This window comes from Amphiura filiformis, chromosome 17 (assembly GCF_039555335.1).
Source record: "Amphiura filiformis chromosome 17, Afil_fr2py, whole genome shotgun sequence".
Lineage (NCBI taxonomy): Eukaryota > Metazoa > Echinodermata > Ophiuroidea > Amphilepidida > Amphiuridae > Amphiura > Amphiura filiformis.
The window spans coordinates 5,385,486-5,401,828 of record NC_092644.1 but is presented as its reverse complement, the minus strand read 5'-3'; the positions used below and the strand labels follow the sequence as shown (position 1 = coordinate 5,401,828).

The following is a 16,343-nucleotide window of genomic DNA, read 5'->3' as shown; positions in this document are numbered from 1 at the left end:
CATAATTAGTAATATCGATGGCCTTTACGATAATCCGCATATATGGAATCAGCATGCCCATATTAAGACAAAATAATTGCAAAGGCCTGGCAAAGACCATCCGATGCACACGATCTATGAGGTTGATGAACTACGTCATACCCCCCTGGAATAGTGCATTGTGGGATAGAGGGAAAAAGGTCAAAAGCCTTTGGAGGTAATTGTAGAGAAACTGAAAGACTTGCCCTTGTCTCACTCCTAAATTCAACATTACATTGCATACAAAATGCTGATTTATTATTGTACTTACGCACACAATTGCTATAGCAGTTTAAAATAATATCACACAATGAATAGTATTCCAATACAATAGAAACAAATTAGTTTGATCTTTCGATTGACAATCGATGCTTGGTCGATCCTTATTATTTATGAAATCAATTAATTGACTATTGTTAATTATGACAACATATGAATATTTGCCAGTATTGATATTGATCAATATAAATTTAGCATTAATTCTGATTAATTAGTAGTTACTTTATTAATAGTAATCATCGAAGCAGCATCGACGGTTGATCCAAAGATCAAACAAATTAGTTTCTGGTGCCTAATAAATGATATTTCATCCCTACCTGATGTCTCTAAGGCTCTCATCCAGATCAAGGCCTACCACAGTAACAGGTACCTGATTCACATCACTGGTAGGGTCAGCTGAAACAAAATAGAGAAAACTTACATTAATTATATCCCCCATTTCAATGGTTGAGCCCCATTATCCTGCTAAGCATTCCCCCAAATTCTAAGCTGTAATAAATCCCAAGTTTAAATCAGCCAAAAACAAAAACAATTGCGTTACCCTTAAATGGCAAATTCGGGAGGGTAGCCCTGTCAATCGGTCAATTTAGTAATATTTTACTACCCCCCCTAGTTTTAACATCCCTGAAAAATAGTATTGCATCTTCAGGGAAAATATCATCATGAAGTCAACAATTGGAAATTTTACAACTATCTGTACCATTAAATAGGAGCTTAATTCTGACAATATCTTTAAAAAAAATAAAAATAACTGAAAAAAAATGTCACTCAACACTTGCAAGGTTTAGGGTCGATCACGGAGGGCAACACAATTTTTTTTCTTTTGGCCTTACTGACAGTGTATAAAAATACATTACTTACATCGTGTAGGTGTCAGCTTTGGATGACCTCTGACCTTCTGACCCTTGCTCTCCTCTCCTTTCGATTTGGCAGTGAACGATAATGATCTTTTGGGGCTTCTAGTCTTTTCCGAAGACGGTATCTTTTGCTCCATAACTCTGGGAGTACGAGGTGGGATTGGAGTCTTCACTGCCGAATTGGAATTTCTTGAAGCAGATCGTGTGTAACTTGGCCTCCTGATGTGTTGCCTGAAAGAAAGAGGGTGTAAAACTAGGCATAATTGAGGCATCACTTGGTCCACTATTCTGAATGTATCAAATTGAAATATGAAACATTGCATACACTCTGTGACACAGAACTTACTCCTTCTTATCCTGTCCACACAAGATAGATATTGGTTTTCAGCCAATGCTGGACACAACTCTTAGCAATATCATTTTTCTCTGCAAGCATGATTGTGTGTTATTGTGTTAATTCATTTGCCATTGTGACTATATTGAACTTGAAGCATTCAAATCTTACCATGTGGTACTTTGCCATTGTGTTACTGTGTTAATTCATTTGCTATTATGACTATAGTTGAAGCCATACCGCGGAATGTTGGCATGTTGCCTGTGGGGGTCGATGCCAAGTCAGGTTTGCGTGAGTGAACTCAAAAATAGTGCAAATAGCATGAGCATACACAAAAGAAACTTTGCACGTATGATGAGCGACGTCACCATGTCTGAACGCTGTACCGGCGTCAGCTGAATTCAAGTACGTTTAGAGGGCGCAGGCATGTAACATTCCAATCTATGTGTTTATTAATCTATGGTGGAGGGGCATTCAATTCTTACCGTAGTGGCACTTTGCCATCTTCAATATCTCTCATCATCTGTTCCTCAGCCAAGACAGCTTTGTGAGCATCTGTGAATTTACGCAGCATAAATTCTGTAAATTAAGCAAACATGTTCCAATTAAAACAGTATATAGTAACAATCATGACTTATCCATCACCTTCTCAAGGCACTTAAAGCCATTATGTAAGATTTTGCTCAGGGTCCACCTGCTTGCTACACCCCTGGTTCAAACTGTCTGGATGAAAACAAAAAGTCCACTGACGTAGACATTTTTACCCTCTGGAAGAAGAGATTCCATTAATCCAGAAAATCAACACAGTGTAGAGCATTGGGGCCAATAATTCACTTTTGATTGGCAATATTATACAGCATTATACAGTTTTCTATCACATCACAAGCATTCAAGAAGCATACTTACTTTCTCTGGGAGAAACATCATCCCTTGGACTCCTCTCATCAGATGACAAATCAATTCTAGATGGTCCTCTCACTGGGTTCAGTACTACCTCTTGCTTGGATTGAGTAGCGTCTGTCCAGGCCTCTGTATAAAACAAATCAAAGTTTGTGAGGTAGGAAGTGACAGAAGAATATGACAAAATTGGCTAAAACATGTTGCAATTCACCTTTTCGGTAAATCCCATAACCCTTTGCGAGTACACCTGAGAACTCGTCATTTGACGTCACGCCGATCTGCGCCGATGCGCACATTGTTTATGGAACATCGTTAGTGCGTATTGCAAGACGGCGTGACGTCAAATGACGAGTTCTCAGGTGTACTCGCAAAGGGTTATGGGATTTACCGAAAAGGTGAATTGTGTCAGGAGAGAAAAAATTAAGTATTCTCTACCTCAACTTCCTATAAATTCTTTCAATGTCAACTGCATACTTTTGTACAGCATAAACAGAAATCCTGAAAAATTGATGTTAAAGATTCCAAAATCAGCGATAAAACAAACATGTTTGGTTACCAACCTTTGAGTGTACTCTTCAGCCTTTTGGTCTTAGCCACATCTACTGCCGTGTTTCCGCTGTCATCAACCAAAGTAATGTCAGCCCCATGGCCAAGAAGAGTGGTAGCTACCTGATACTGACCACTGTATGCCTGCAATAAAATTAATATAATTCTATAATCAATTTCATAATAGTAAAATACAGACAGGGACAGCCACTGAACACAATGAGCTTCAAGGCTTTACCACGATGATTCCCTTTCCTTCAGTGGTTTAAAAGCAGGGGTATAGCTAGAGCCTCTGGGGCCCATGGACAAGGAGCAGTGCGGGCCTTTTAACATCTCCTTTATCCCTCTTGTTTCATTTTTGTGTCAAAGTCAAAGGAGTATCTCAGAGATGCAACTGAGGAACAGATCCATATCATGAACATTGATCTGGCCCTTAGCTAGATGGCAGAGGGCTTGCACACGGCATCAAACATCTATGGGCGTTTGTCCACGGTATAGGCCACAGTGGTATCGCTCCCTAAACAATTCCTTTGCTCTTTTTATGCTGAAATATTGAAATATCATCATCCAATTCCAGAAATGTACAAAAAACTTAAAATCTAGACTCCTGCAGTATTTTAAAAGATCTGCATTGCTTCTGTGCCATCTGTATTACAATACTTAGTATGGCAGATACTTGTCATGTTATTTTCATTCAACATATTTATATTACTCACAATGGAAGAACATTCGCAATCAAACTGGAAAATTTTTGTCCCGTGCTTACATTTGTATTCAAATCATGAAATGTCAAAAATGCAACATGTTCCTGGTTTTGTCGGAACTGGTCACATATATGAGATGTTAATAACACTCAGCAGTATGAAGTAATCTGCCTATAGTACTAGGAGCAGACCAAAGTATAAATAAAATTCCAAACTGGTAACGTTCATTAGGTTTTGCACTTTACTGAAATACTACACTGAATTTTCTATATTCCTATCCAAAACGACATGCACAAACCCAACAACTTACCGATACATGAAGTGGAGTTGACCCCGCAAAGCCTCTGACATTGACATTAGCACCACTATCCAACAGAGCTAGAACCACTTCAACCTGACCACTCTGAGATGCGGAATGAATGGGAGCCAAGGAACGGTTATCTTTCACATCCAACAGAGCTGGTTGCTGGATCAGGGTGAAGGCAATTTCTTCTGCTATTTTGGCTGGGTTTGATGCAGCATAGTGAAGAGCCGTTTTGCCCTCTGAGTCCCGGGCTACTGGGTCAGCACGGTGACTTAAGAGCTCACCGACAACTGCTAAGGGGTCATACTTTTGAAGAATGCTTCCAACTATCAAGGTAGAAAAATAAATACATAAAATTTGAGTAAGTCAAATATTTTCTTTCTAGTTTCAATTTACCTCAACATGAATACATCAATACAGCATTTTCTCTAATGCCAGGGCGATGCATTTTCCAAAAGGGGGCATTAATAAATGTCTTTTTACAATAATTCCCATTTGAAACATCGCTAGTACCATCTGGGAGTGCTGCGGTGCGCCCAAACAAAAAGGAATCAAACATGGCCAATAACAATGGACCCACACTTAAATATCATTAAATTGATGACCGCATGTTAAAAAATATGGGCACTGTATGGTACTTTCATTTTTGGAACAGTTTGGTTGAAAAAAAATTGTGGGGCATTTATTAGAGGGGGAGCTTTAATTAAAGAGAAGAACACATTATACCAGTTTCTTTACTTCTCTAGTACATAACACATAATGATAATGAAAAATTTGTTTTAATTGTTTGCGTCTTTTATCGCTGTTGCTACAATGGGTCACATACTACTTCATAAAACTTTCGGAAGTACAGATCTTCATCAACAAGTAACATTCTTACTTACATTTTTCAAACATATCCACATTTCTTGTGACCAGGAGGAGCGGTGTAAAACCTTCCACATTTCTACAGTTGATGTCAAGAATCTTGCTCTCACCCTGAAAATCAGAAAAATATGTGTAAAAACATGAAAAAGAGAAACTTTTAATATTACATCTACAAATTGTTTCCTCCAATGTTTTATACTGTCATGCCACTTGCCGCTGAGCGCAATAACGCACACGCATTGCAGACAAACACACACAACACTGAATGGCTGACTCCATTTGAAATTCACACTCCCTGTGTGGAATATTAAGTTCATGTCTTCCATAGGGGTGTATGGATTTTAACTGGGATAGCCCATTTTGGAGCAGACGACACTGAATGGGTAGCTAAATTTGACGTTCACACTCCCTGTGTGTTAGAGTAAGGTCATGTCTTCCACAGGGGTGTATGGATTTCAACTGGATTAACCTATATTAGAGCAGATAACACTGAATGGGTAGTTTAATTTGAAATTCACACTCCCTGGAAGATTAAGTTTATGTCTTCTATAGATAGGGGTGTGCAGATTTCAACTGGAATTGCCCATTTTGCAAGCACTTACCAGCAATCGTTTTACTGTTCCATGATCCCCCTGCCAAGCTGCTTGAAGCAAATGTCTTGGTGAACTTCCCATTCTTGAAACCGAGTCCAGTAGAGGGCGTATGACGTTAGGACGGGCGACGTCGAGGGCAGTCTCGTTGTCATAGTTACGCAACGTAATATCAACACCATATTTGAGAAGCAGCTGAGTTATTTTCAAGTGGCCAAGTTTAGCAGCCAATATGATGGGAGTGTTGCCAGTTTCGCTGTCTTTCACATCGATATTAAAGATCTGAACGAAGTAAAAAAATATTATTTACACATTTTGCAGGGTTAATGGCATTTGAGCAGGGGTATATTCCAAGTGATATCCATACATGTTGACAAAAGCAAAAAATCCACTTGTTTAAAAGGGCATTTTGTGATCCACAAAATCATCCCCCTACTTTCCTCAAAAAATGTTGAGATTTTTTAACCGCCACATAATGTTTAAATGTGTAAGAAATTTCTTGCAGATTAATTTGTGAAATTTGAATTAAGTTCTGGTACACCAGAGCAAAATTACAACACATTGTCTATGGAGCAGGGAAATAATCATGCATAACTCGCAAATGCAAAATCGGAATCAACTGAAATTTTGGGAATAAGCTTTTTTTGTGGATATCTACTGAAAAATTTCATAAAAAGGGGATGCTAGGATCACGAAATACTCCTTCAAGTATAATCTTAGTTTGAAAAAATAATTAAATCAATAAAATACAAAATGTCAAAATAATGCATTTAAAATAAAGTTATATTATACTAGAAATTAGCATGAGGCCGCATTCATATGTAAATAGCGTATTGTTATTTAAATTTGTGCCCAGACGTATTATCGGTGACAGTCATGTTATCCAGACAGAGAATGTCTTGATGCGCCAGGCATGTCAAATTGCTGAGTGAATGTGTATAAATCCCCTTTCTGTATAGATAATAAGCTAGTATATTTCGTGTTTCAGTTTGTTATAACAAAAAAATAAGTATTATATTAAATATATTAAGTGTATAAACTTTGATATTTATGTGAATTTGAAGTGCAGAGCTCCAAATCTAGCTAAATCGTGTAGTGTGAAATTATGCTGTGTGACCCCCTCTGCGTGGTAGAATTATATTCATAAAACATTGAATTTATATATAACTAGATTTCGCGGTTCTCGTGTTGGGTGGTTCTTGTGACTATCTCAAATTACCCAACACCCGTTACCCATATAGGCCTACTTGCCCTGACCTTTTAAACTACTAATAGGCCTCTGCATGTGTGTCGTTTTGGAATCCGATGAGATGTACCTGCACGATTAACCACACTGTAAATGCTTTCCGATGCTCGCACTGCGCCCGTCGGTATACTCCGCCCACTACGCGATAGCGCGCACGTGATACGCACTGCGAGCACGCGTTAGCGAGCCACACGCACGCGATAGCGCGCCGACAGAGGGACGGACAGACACACTATGATTAGTATTATGATTTACAGCTGTTGAAAAAGTTTGTTTAAAAAAATAATTGGATCAAATTCATGTGGATTGTTTCTTGATGATCCAGTTTAACCAATGATAGCCAACTAGTGGGGGCACCAGGATTTTTTTTGGGGGGGAGGGGGACATTTTGCACAAAATTGCTGCAAAAAGTAAAAATTTGTGTGATTTGGGTTTTTTTGCCTCAAAAGTGGGTGGCAAGAAATGCTCCTTGCCCCCCCCCCACATAGGCCCACCACTGTAGCCTACAAGTACCTCATAACTCCTCCTCTTAACCAAATATAACCTACCTCATGACTCCGCCTCTTGAGAAGATTCTCCACCCTCTGCACGTCCCCATTCTCAACTGCATCAAGAAACTGCACCTCAACTTCTTGGGTGTGATTGGAACCAAAGATCTGCATGGCAAAGTCGTGGTACGAGTCCAACAGGTTGCGGTTACGATGGTCATTGGTGGCACTGCTGCATGTGGATGACGATGCAGAGTTATCTGTAGTAGCAGCTCCTGATGGACGACTGCTGCTACCGATACGGGATCCAGAAGACTGGTAGCCACCTACAAGATATAGGTGTATTGGAAAAGGAATACCGTATTGTTTGTAATAAACGCTCCCCCTCTAATAAACGCCCCCCTTCCAATTTTTCTGTGAAAAATTGACAAAAATGCAAACATTTCCATGCCATATCGTGTAGGTAAGCTTAAAACTTGCATCAGTCATGTCAGTCACGATCGCTATATTGAATGGACAAAACATATTATGACTCAACTCCCATCCATTTCATTGCCTAATTATGGTAGAATTTCACTAATTCCATGCACTTACAGGAGTAATTTTGTTGTATTTCCCATGAAAATATCATTTTCTGTGGGCGCCGCCATCATGTATAGTCGTGAATCCCTCCTTTTAATAGGAGCACCATCGGGAAATTGAACCAGATTTTTAAGCTTTTTTCACTGACAATTCACTTCCAATAAACGCCCCCCTTTTGGAAAAATGCAACGCCCCCGGGGCGTTTATTACAAACAATACGGTATTACTATATTTGGCTTTCAAGGTTATCAACATGTCTCTATTACCGTACTGACTCGAGTATAGTCCCACCCCGCTTTTTTGGGTGAACATTTTTCAAAATTGGGGTAGGACTATACTCAATTTCAATTTTTTTTTTTTAAGTTACTTATTTTTTCGGCTTTGGAGTGTCCCTGGACCTAGACCTAAATGATAGGATCAATCATGGTTGATTTAAAAAAAATTGTAGGCCTATGTGTTTTGAATAAATTTGTACTCATGTCATACTCTATGATTTTAAAATGCATACAAATCCAATGCATTTGGAAATCATTCATAGAGTATGACATGAGTACACATTTATTCAAATCACATAGGCCTACAATTTTTTTTTAAATCAAACATGAATGATCCTAGCATTTAGGTCTAGGTCCAGGGACACTCCAAAGCCGAAAAAATAAATAACTTAAAAAAAAAAAAAAAAATTTCTGACATTTTTCGAAAATTTGGGGGTGGGACTTTACTCGAAGGTGGTACTATACTCGCGTCAGTACGGTACATGTAGCAGGTGCATTCACCATTTAGAAATGGTCACATTCAGCATGGAAAGTAATTCTGTTGTCCTGGGGTGTATTTAACTAAATTTTTAACCCTTTGTAACTCAAGTAACCGTTTGTAAGTTACAAATACCCTTTAACTGGACATAACTTTACGAAGAGTCCCTGTTGTAAATCCCTATTACTTACGAAGGGTACCATTCATAAGTCATGTTAGTGAAATGGAACTTATAAAACGTAAGTTATGTTAGTTAAGTTACGATTGATTTTGAGACTTACGCAGCTTCATGAAGTTTAGTGAAATGGACCCCAGCTTTCAAATAGAGTGGAATTTTTTTAATCTTTTAGGTATTTTTTTGCTATTATCTTTCACAATTATTGATATAACGTAAACATTCGTCTAAGGGCTCCCTTGACATAACTGGAATTTTCGGCACAAACTTAAAGTGCCCTCCCATAAAATCCCACCAGCAAATAAGGGCGCATACCCTTTATTATTGTTGGGATTTTTAGAGGAGGGAGCTCTCTATTTATACATGAAATTTACCCCAAGGCAAAGGAGCCCAGATGCGCCATTAGGCGAACGTTTACGGTACATTATGTATTATTCTGAATAAAATAATTAACTTTCCACTTTCCTGCACTAACAAGCTTATTCTGCATTTTCCTAGTCTAGTTTCTGAAGTTCTGAACCAAATGAGTCCTCAATGAAATTTTTATCTAAAAACCATCGCTGAGGTGTACTTTAACCTGCCAGTGAAACTGGTTGGACAGCGGTCACTGGACTTTCGTGATCACAATACTTGCCCCATGTTCACTATTTGCTGTCGTAGTGCACGTTAGTAACCATTAGTTACTGGTTCAAGCCTGGGCTTATACACCTGTTCCGAATTTTGATATGCCATAGGCTTTGTGTTGTGATCATTTCAATCAGTGGTTCGTAACAAAGAAAGCGTGAACCAGTTGACAAGCAACGTTCATATTCTAACGTGCACTACGACTGCGAATAATCATGTTCAGTGGGTAGGGGAAGTCACCCTGTGCTAATAAAGGACTTCAGCTATCTGAGGGTTTGCAATTTTTTTTACAATGTAAGCAAAAGATGAATAATTTATATTACAAGACATACCTGAATTTCTTATAACTCCTGTAGACATAATGTTAATGTTGCGATTCGTTGTGTTGGTGTTGTGCATAGTAGGTTACACCCTAATGACTTGGCAGCCATCTTGGAAACGGTGGTAACCGGAGGTAAGAAGACTTATGTGATTTGGTGGACGGATCTAGGTGCAAGGCACTGGGTGACCTGAGTAATAAGAAAAACACAAAATCTTAAGTTACAACTTATATAACAGATAACAGGCCCGTAGCCAGCCCTCCGAGTTAGGGGGTTCGTTTTTGCAGATTTCTGTTAAGTATAACTGATGAGTAGGCCTAATGGTCACAGTGGAACATCGCGCCGCTGAACATGGCGCAGGGAGGGTGTCTGAGGGGGATGTTCCCCCCTCAGAAATGTGAGAATTTTGAAAAATGAAGTCCCAATTGATCGCATTTGGTGCACAATTTTTACATTATTATCAGAAATATATGGTTTCAATTTATTACTGCAAAGAGGCAAATTAGCACGGTTAAAACAAGAAAAAGTTGCAAATCAGGCATAGGGGTGTCTGAGCTGAAAAATGAAGTCCCAATTGAAGGCATGCATGGTGCACCATTTTTACATTATTATCAACATATTGGTTCAATATATTACAGCAAAGACGCAAATTAGTGCGGTTAAAACAAGAAAAAGTTGCAAATCATGCGCAGGGGGTGTTTGAGGGGGATGTGCCCCCTGAGAATTGGAAGAATTTTGAAAAATGAAGTCCCAATTGAAGGCATTTGGTGCATTATTTTTACATCATTATCAGGAATATATGGATATATTATAGCAAAGAGACAAATTAGCTCGATAAAAACAAGAAAAAATTGCTAATCAGGTGCGTTATTTCATCACAAATATTATCAATTATCTTATTTTCCTATGTTATATCACTCCCTTCATCTCTGAACTAAGCTTTCTCGGTTATTGTTTTTTTGCACACCAAATAATTTTTTTTAAATCTTCAAATCTAGATGAGATAAAGAGGCAAATAATGACTCTGCTGTATTTATAGCATTAAATTAAGTCATAGGCCTACATAAACTGGGCGCCGAGGATTTTTCAAATCGTCCCGCTAATCTGAGCCTAAAATTAATAGGAAAATTGCAAGCGAGAAAAATACCAATTTTTGTGCTAAAATGGCCATTTCAACCACATTTCCCATGTTCTCCTTTCTTTGTATCAAAATTTTAGGGGGTTCGATCGAACCCCCCTGGCTACGGGAAGAAACCCTTCAGTATGGTACTGCATTTGTTTAGAAATAGGCAAAAATATATTTTTTGTTTATTACGCACATGTCACAAGTCACTGCTATCAAAAAAGATGAAAAACAAAGCTGTAGCCGAGGGAGGGGGGAGGGTGCAACACCTCCAACAAAATGCCATTCCAAATTATATTGTCCATGCATAGAAGTTTCACAACAACAGTGTTTTAGCAATGTTCAAATCTCCTGAGAAAATAACGAGGTGACTGACAGCAGAAACAGATGATGGTCAGGTTTACTGACCATTATAGAAGCCGAGATATTGAATTCATTTAATTAATCTCATCAAATGGCTTGATCTATTGCACCTCACTAAATTTATTCTATTTAAAATACAACTATTTTGAACTTAATAATAGCAGAATTAATACAATTTCAGCTGATGCACTCCATTGTTCTGCATACAGCCGGGGGGTCACTCCCATTGTGGCATGTACACCATCCACGATAATAAAAATGCGTAAAAAGGGTAGTTTTTCGTGGGTAGGCACGATACGCGATGCGCGCATCATGTTTAGGGTGTCAAAAACATGAAAAATTTGAAAATAAGGTAGCAAAATTGCTAATATGCAGAAATGAAATTTAGGGTATGAAATTTGATGCAAGGAATAAAATCCCTATTCAGGGTGTGAAAACAAGCGCGTGTTACCTGTTTAGGGTATCGTTTTAGCCCAGGGTTTTAACCCTGGGCTAAAACGATACCCTAAACCACCCTAAACAAGAACCACCCTAAACAAGGATTTAAAAATCCTTGTTTAGGGTGGTTTTCAAAAGTTGATTATCGTGGATGGTATACAGGCCACAATGGTAGTGACTGATGTGTTGTATACTTGCATAAGTTCATGTACATCAAAAGTTTTCCCAGGATCTACCGGGGGGTAATTGACATTTCTCTGGGACATTTCTGCAGCCGTGGATTTGAATAATTAATTTTTTAACTCTTGCATGCTTTCCATCCTTCCAAGAGAGATTCTATTCCCAGGTTTTTGCTATATTCATAGTCTGGGGGCTTGTTTTGTTTCATGAGAATTTCATGTTGATTCTGATTTTTGAACTGAAATCACAAATTACCGGTAAATCTATAAAGGACTATCACAGAATCATATGAACCATCTATTTTTTTTTTTTTTGATGGGGGGGGGTCAAATCCAAGACAGTTGACTGACAGTAACCCATTGGTCACTGGTGCATACATGTAGAGGGGGAGGAAACCTCACTTCTTCTACATGCTCGCCGATAACCAGCGCGTACCAGGACCACGCAAGAATTTGCTTTGCTTTACAACACAACAACATATGGTAGATCTACATCATTAAATGATGAAGTAAGAATGTGTCAGTCTATGATCATCCTCCGATTATGATACACTCTCAAACGTGATTCAAAATTTCCTCCCATTCATCATAATGAAGAACTACCATTATTCAAATGAAGGTCACGAGATATGATAAGAAGACATGATAGATTGTATTTAATATGCACCGTGATGGTTTCCGTCATGCAGTCTGTGTATTCAGATACTTCCCTCATATACCAGGATTCCCACCTGCCAAGACTAAATAGGCAATTCCAGTTGAAATCCATACACCTCATATGGAAGGCAAAACCTTAATTTCCCACACAGGGGGTGTACATTATAAATGGAGTCACCCTTTCAAGTAAATACCACTTGAAATGCACACTCCCTGTGTACGGTCATGTCTTCCATAGGGGGTGTATGAATTTCAACTGGAATTGCCCAGTGGTAAATGGATATGGGTACAGACAAGATTCATCATATGCATTGATATTATATCCCTACAAGTACAAACTTGCTTAAGGAACGAGCCTAAAGACCGAAGTCATATAGAACAAGTGCATATGAAGTGGGGTTTAAATTGTGATGTTTCCGGGGGCACACACACACTACCACTTTGTAGGTGATGTGTATGTAGGGCTGTTAAAACCCCCCTTTTCAGCATCGCTGTCACCCAAAGACCCCATATTTTTTTTCAAAATATGCTATGTCATCAAAAGACCCTTATTTTTTTTTTTTTTTTACCACTCAAAGGCACTTATTTTTCAATTTGAACATCAACTTTCATTTGTCACTGATTTTGTAACTTATTTTGAAATAACAAAGCCATAGAACTAGAAATTAATGTTTGGCACTTCTATTGGCTCTCACCCAAAGACCCCGTATTAAAAAATGTCATTTTCTCACCCAACATGCCCAATGCTAATTAAGGTCCAAAACGGTCCCGAAAATGTACAAAAACAAGCAAACTAGTTTACATTGTATATGGTCATTTTCACGGTAAAGGGTGTAACTTTTGATTTTTAGGGTCAAAATTTCAAACCACTTAAATATGTTTCTGTTTACTGTAATCATGCATAGAAGCAACTTAAATTCCAGTAAAATAGTGTTTCAAGGCTTAAACCTTTTGATTTCTGATAAAAAATTTGACATTTCCATAACATTTTGGTTAAAATCTCAGAAAAAATGTATTTTACATAAGCTCAGAAAATTATGACATGAAAGCTGGAATACATGTGAAATCCCATTCCAAAGTAAGTCAACAGATATAAGTTAAATTTTATACCATGTTTTGCTATGTTTGTAATTGCAATTTTGAAAATTTTTAACATCAAGGGTCATTTGCAATGGAAATTTCCCAACCTTAAACATATTTTTTAAGTTTTAATTGGGTTCCTAAAATAATTTAAATGTCTAACTTCATGTACAAATACTACTTGATGAAAGGAACCTCCCAGCCAAGTTTCACAGAAATTGGAGTTATTTTTTAGAATTGGCAATTCAAGCGATTTGTGTTTCGGAGGCTTCAGTTAACAACACAGGTGATCATAAAAGTAAAATATTTGGCTAACTACTACAAGTTGACATGAAAAAATAGGTAAAAAATATCACAATTACCAATTTTCATGCTTTGCTTCTAAGTATTGAATTTCAGTTGTGACAAAAATTAAATTATCACAGCAAGTCATTTTTTTTGTTTCGAGGCTTCATGTTTACAATGGTTAAACATGGCAGAAGTAGTTTTTTGAAAACAACACTGTTGGGATCATCTAAGCTGTTATTTTCTTGTGTGTATTGAATCAATGATTCTATGCGGCAGATATTGCAGATTTATAACATGATAATTTTTTCACCCATTTGTTAAGTATGGTGTTATTTGCATGTGAAGCCTCCAAACGGGCTTTCTTGGATATCAGTATATTTTTCAAGCATTAACCATAATATCAATTTTTTTTTTTTTTTTTGACATTCTGCACATATCATGCAACAATTACAATGCAGATATCAATATGGAACATACCAATTTAGATATGCATAGATGATAATTAAGTTTACTGTTGTTTCGGAGGCTTCATTTGTTTCGGAGGCTTCAATTGTTAACGGAAAGTTTGTATTGGGTCCCATTTTCAACCGGTGATATATATCTCCATGATTTAAAAACAAGTGACTTGAGGATCTACTTTGCTACATTTTGATAAATATATTGGATGAGCTCTTTTATTTATATTTGCCCAAGCTTGCTGAACAGTTTGTTTCGAGGCTTCAAAAAGTTAACGGAAAATCGGCTCTTTGAAGTCAAGATTTTATAAAAATTTTAAAAGCTTGCAAATCAACTAATTTTTGTTACCCATTTCAAGTTAAGATATCAACTGTTATGAATCAAGAAGAAGTGAAGAAATAACCAAGAATTATGAACCAAAGCTATACCCACAAAGTTTGTTAACAATTGTTAACGGAAAATGAAGCCTCCGAAACGACAAATATCAAGTCCGGTTCTCAAAAATACAGGGCTGTTCACAATTAAATCTAATGTGGCAGTGTTTACTGAACATATGACCGTACTTTCAGGATAAGAAAAATTATCCATGAACTAACTGAAGAAAACACAGGGTTTTACAAAAATGTTACTGTTTTTTACAGTTTTTCAAAATGGCAATATTAGGTACATTTAAGCCTGCTAAAACTGAACGCAGTAACTCCCGAAGATGATTATGCTACCCAAGGTAGCTGCTAACTAGATGACTTATGTGGCCAAAAATCATGGAATTCTGTGGCTTTATTAGAAAACTACGGATCAAAATGTTAAAAATCCAAAGTTACACCCTTTACCGTGAAAATGACCATATACATAATCAAAATTTTGCACCTGAAACATTTCCTTCTTCAAGATAGTGCCCCTATTTGCCTTTTAAAATTATTTTTTGCCCATTGCCAAAAAAATCCATTTTATTTAGTTTCACTTAGTATTCTTTTTCAAAATTTTCAGCAGTATTTACAATGAAAAGTAATAAAATGTATCATTATAAAAAATATATAAAAAATACACACAAACACAATATAAATTCATCATCACTGGTCAGCTGCAATATAAATTCAGCAGATCCATAGAGCAAATTTGTCCCTTCTTGATCATATCGTATGTCAAGAAGCTGTATATTTGACTGAGTGCTACTAATACTAAAATAGAACTTAAGTTAAGGCTTGCGCTCGCGACACCACTTAAAATACACCATGCACATGCAGTGCATCAAACCCTCAGCAGGAGAGCTGGTTTGAATTTCTTTTTATTTGCTATTCTGAGTGCAATTATTTATCATCAAGAAGTTCCCTAGTATTTTTAGGTCTTGGATGAAATGATTCAGATTCCTTGGACAGACAAGTCGGCTCACAGATTGCATTGCGTTGGTTCTATCCGATTCAGCTGCTGTCCAGGATGCTCCCCATCAAAGACCAATTGGGTGAAATACACAATATTGGGCAAGTGTGAGAAAGTTTTTATAGAAAATAAATAAATAATTCCAAGCAAGATTCTTTCTCCAGTTTGAAGATATTTTTAAAAGCCCAAAAGTCCAGCATACTTTATTTTAGTAAATTTCAGAACAATAAATAAATCTAAATAAATAAATGTAAAATAAACAAATAAATAAATAAATAAATAAATAAATAAAAATAAATAAATCAGAAATTATTATAACAAAATTCAAGACAAATCCATAAATATGAAATTAAATTTCATTGTACAAAAATCAACTTAAAATGTTTTATGAATTGAATTCAAAATAAAATCATTCAATGCATGAACTACATACACTTTATTCCAATATCACTTACGTGTACTTCAAATATCCTCCTGAAATCCTAGTTATGACCGTAAAAAACAACAACTTGAATATTCCTGTGATCATTCAAAGTGCAGCATGTTCTCATTTCATATGTACACTATGAAATTTTCTTTGTCCCGATCCAAATTGACAATAAATATCTTCTTCCTTATCATCTTCATTCATCTTGGTACAATAAAACAGACCTGCTCACTACACATAAAATAGCACATGACCACGTGGATATAATTGTCTAGATGTATTTACTCCTTAGAACATTTAATAATAACGAGCTGGATGAAGACAATTATATTACCCGCCATATGGGACATCATGCTCAGTGATCGATC

General features: G+C 37.0%; 1 protein-coding gene across 1 annotated transcript in view; it reads right to left on the bottom strand.

The window, feature by feature from the left end:
• The window catches only part of LOC140138342 (uncharacterized), a 54,790-nt gene that overhangs the window by 17,071 nt on the left and 21,376 nt on the right, over positions 1-16,343 (bottom strand). Inside the window, 10 exon segments of the mRNA XM_072160248.1 lie at positions 615-693; positions 1,159-1,385; positions 1,974-2,067; positions 2,395-2,517; positions 2,949-3,078; positions 3,949-4,268; positions 4,827-4,920; positions 5,412-5,681; positions 7,194-7,459; positions 9,600-9,776. Of these exon segments, the coding sequence (XP_072016349.1) occupies positions 615-693; positions 1,159-1,385; positions 1,974-2,067; positions 2,395-2,517; positions 2,949-3,078; positions 3,949-4,268; positions 4,827-4,920; positions 5,412-5,681; positions 7,194-7,459; positions 9,600-9,666 (1,670 nt within the window). The 5' untranslated portion in view covers positions 9,667-9,776.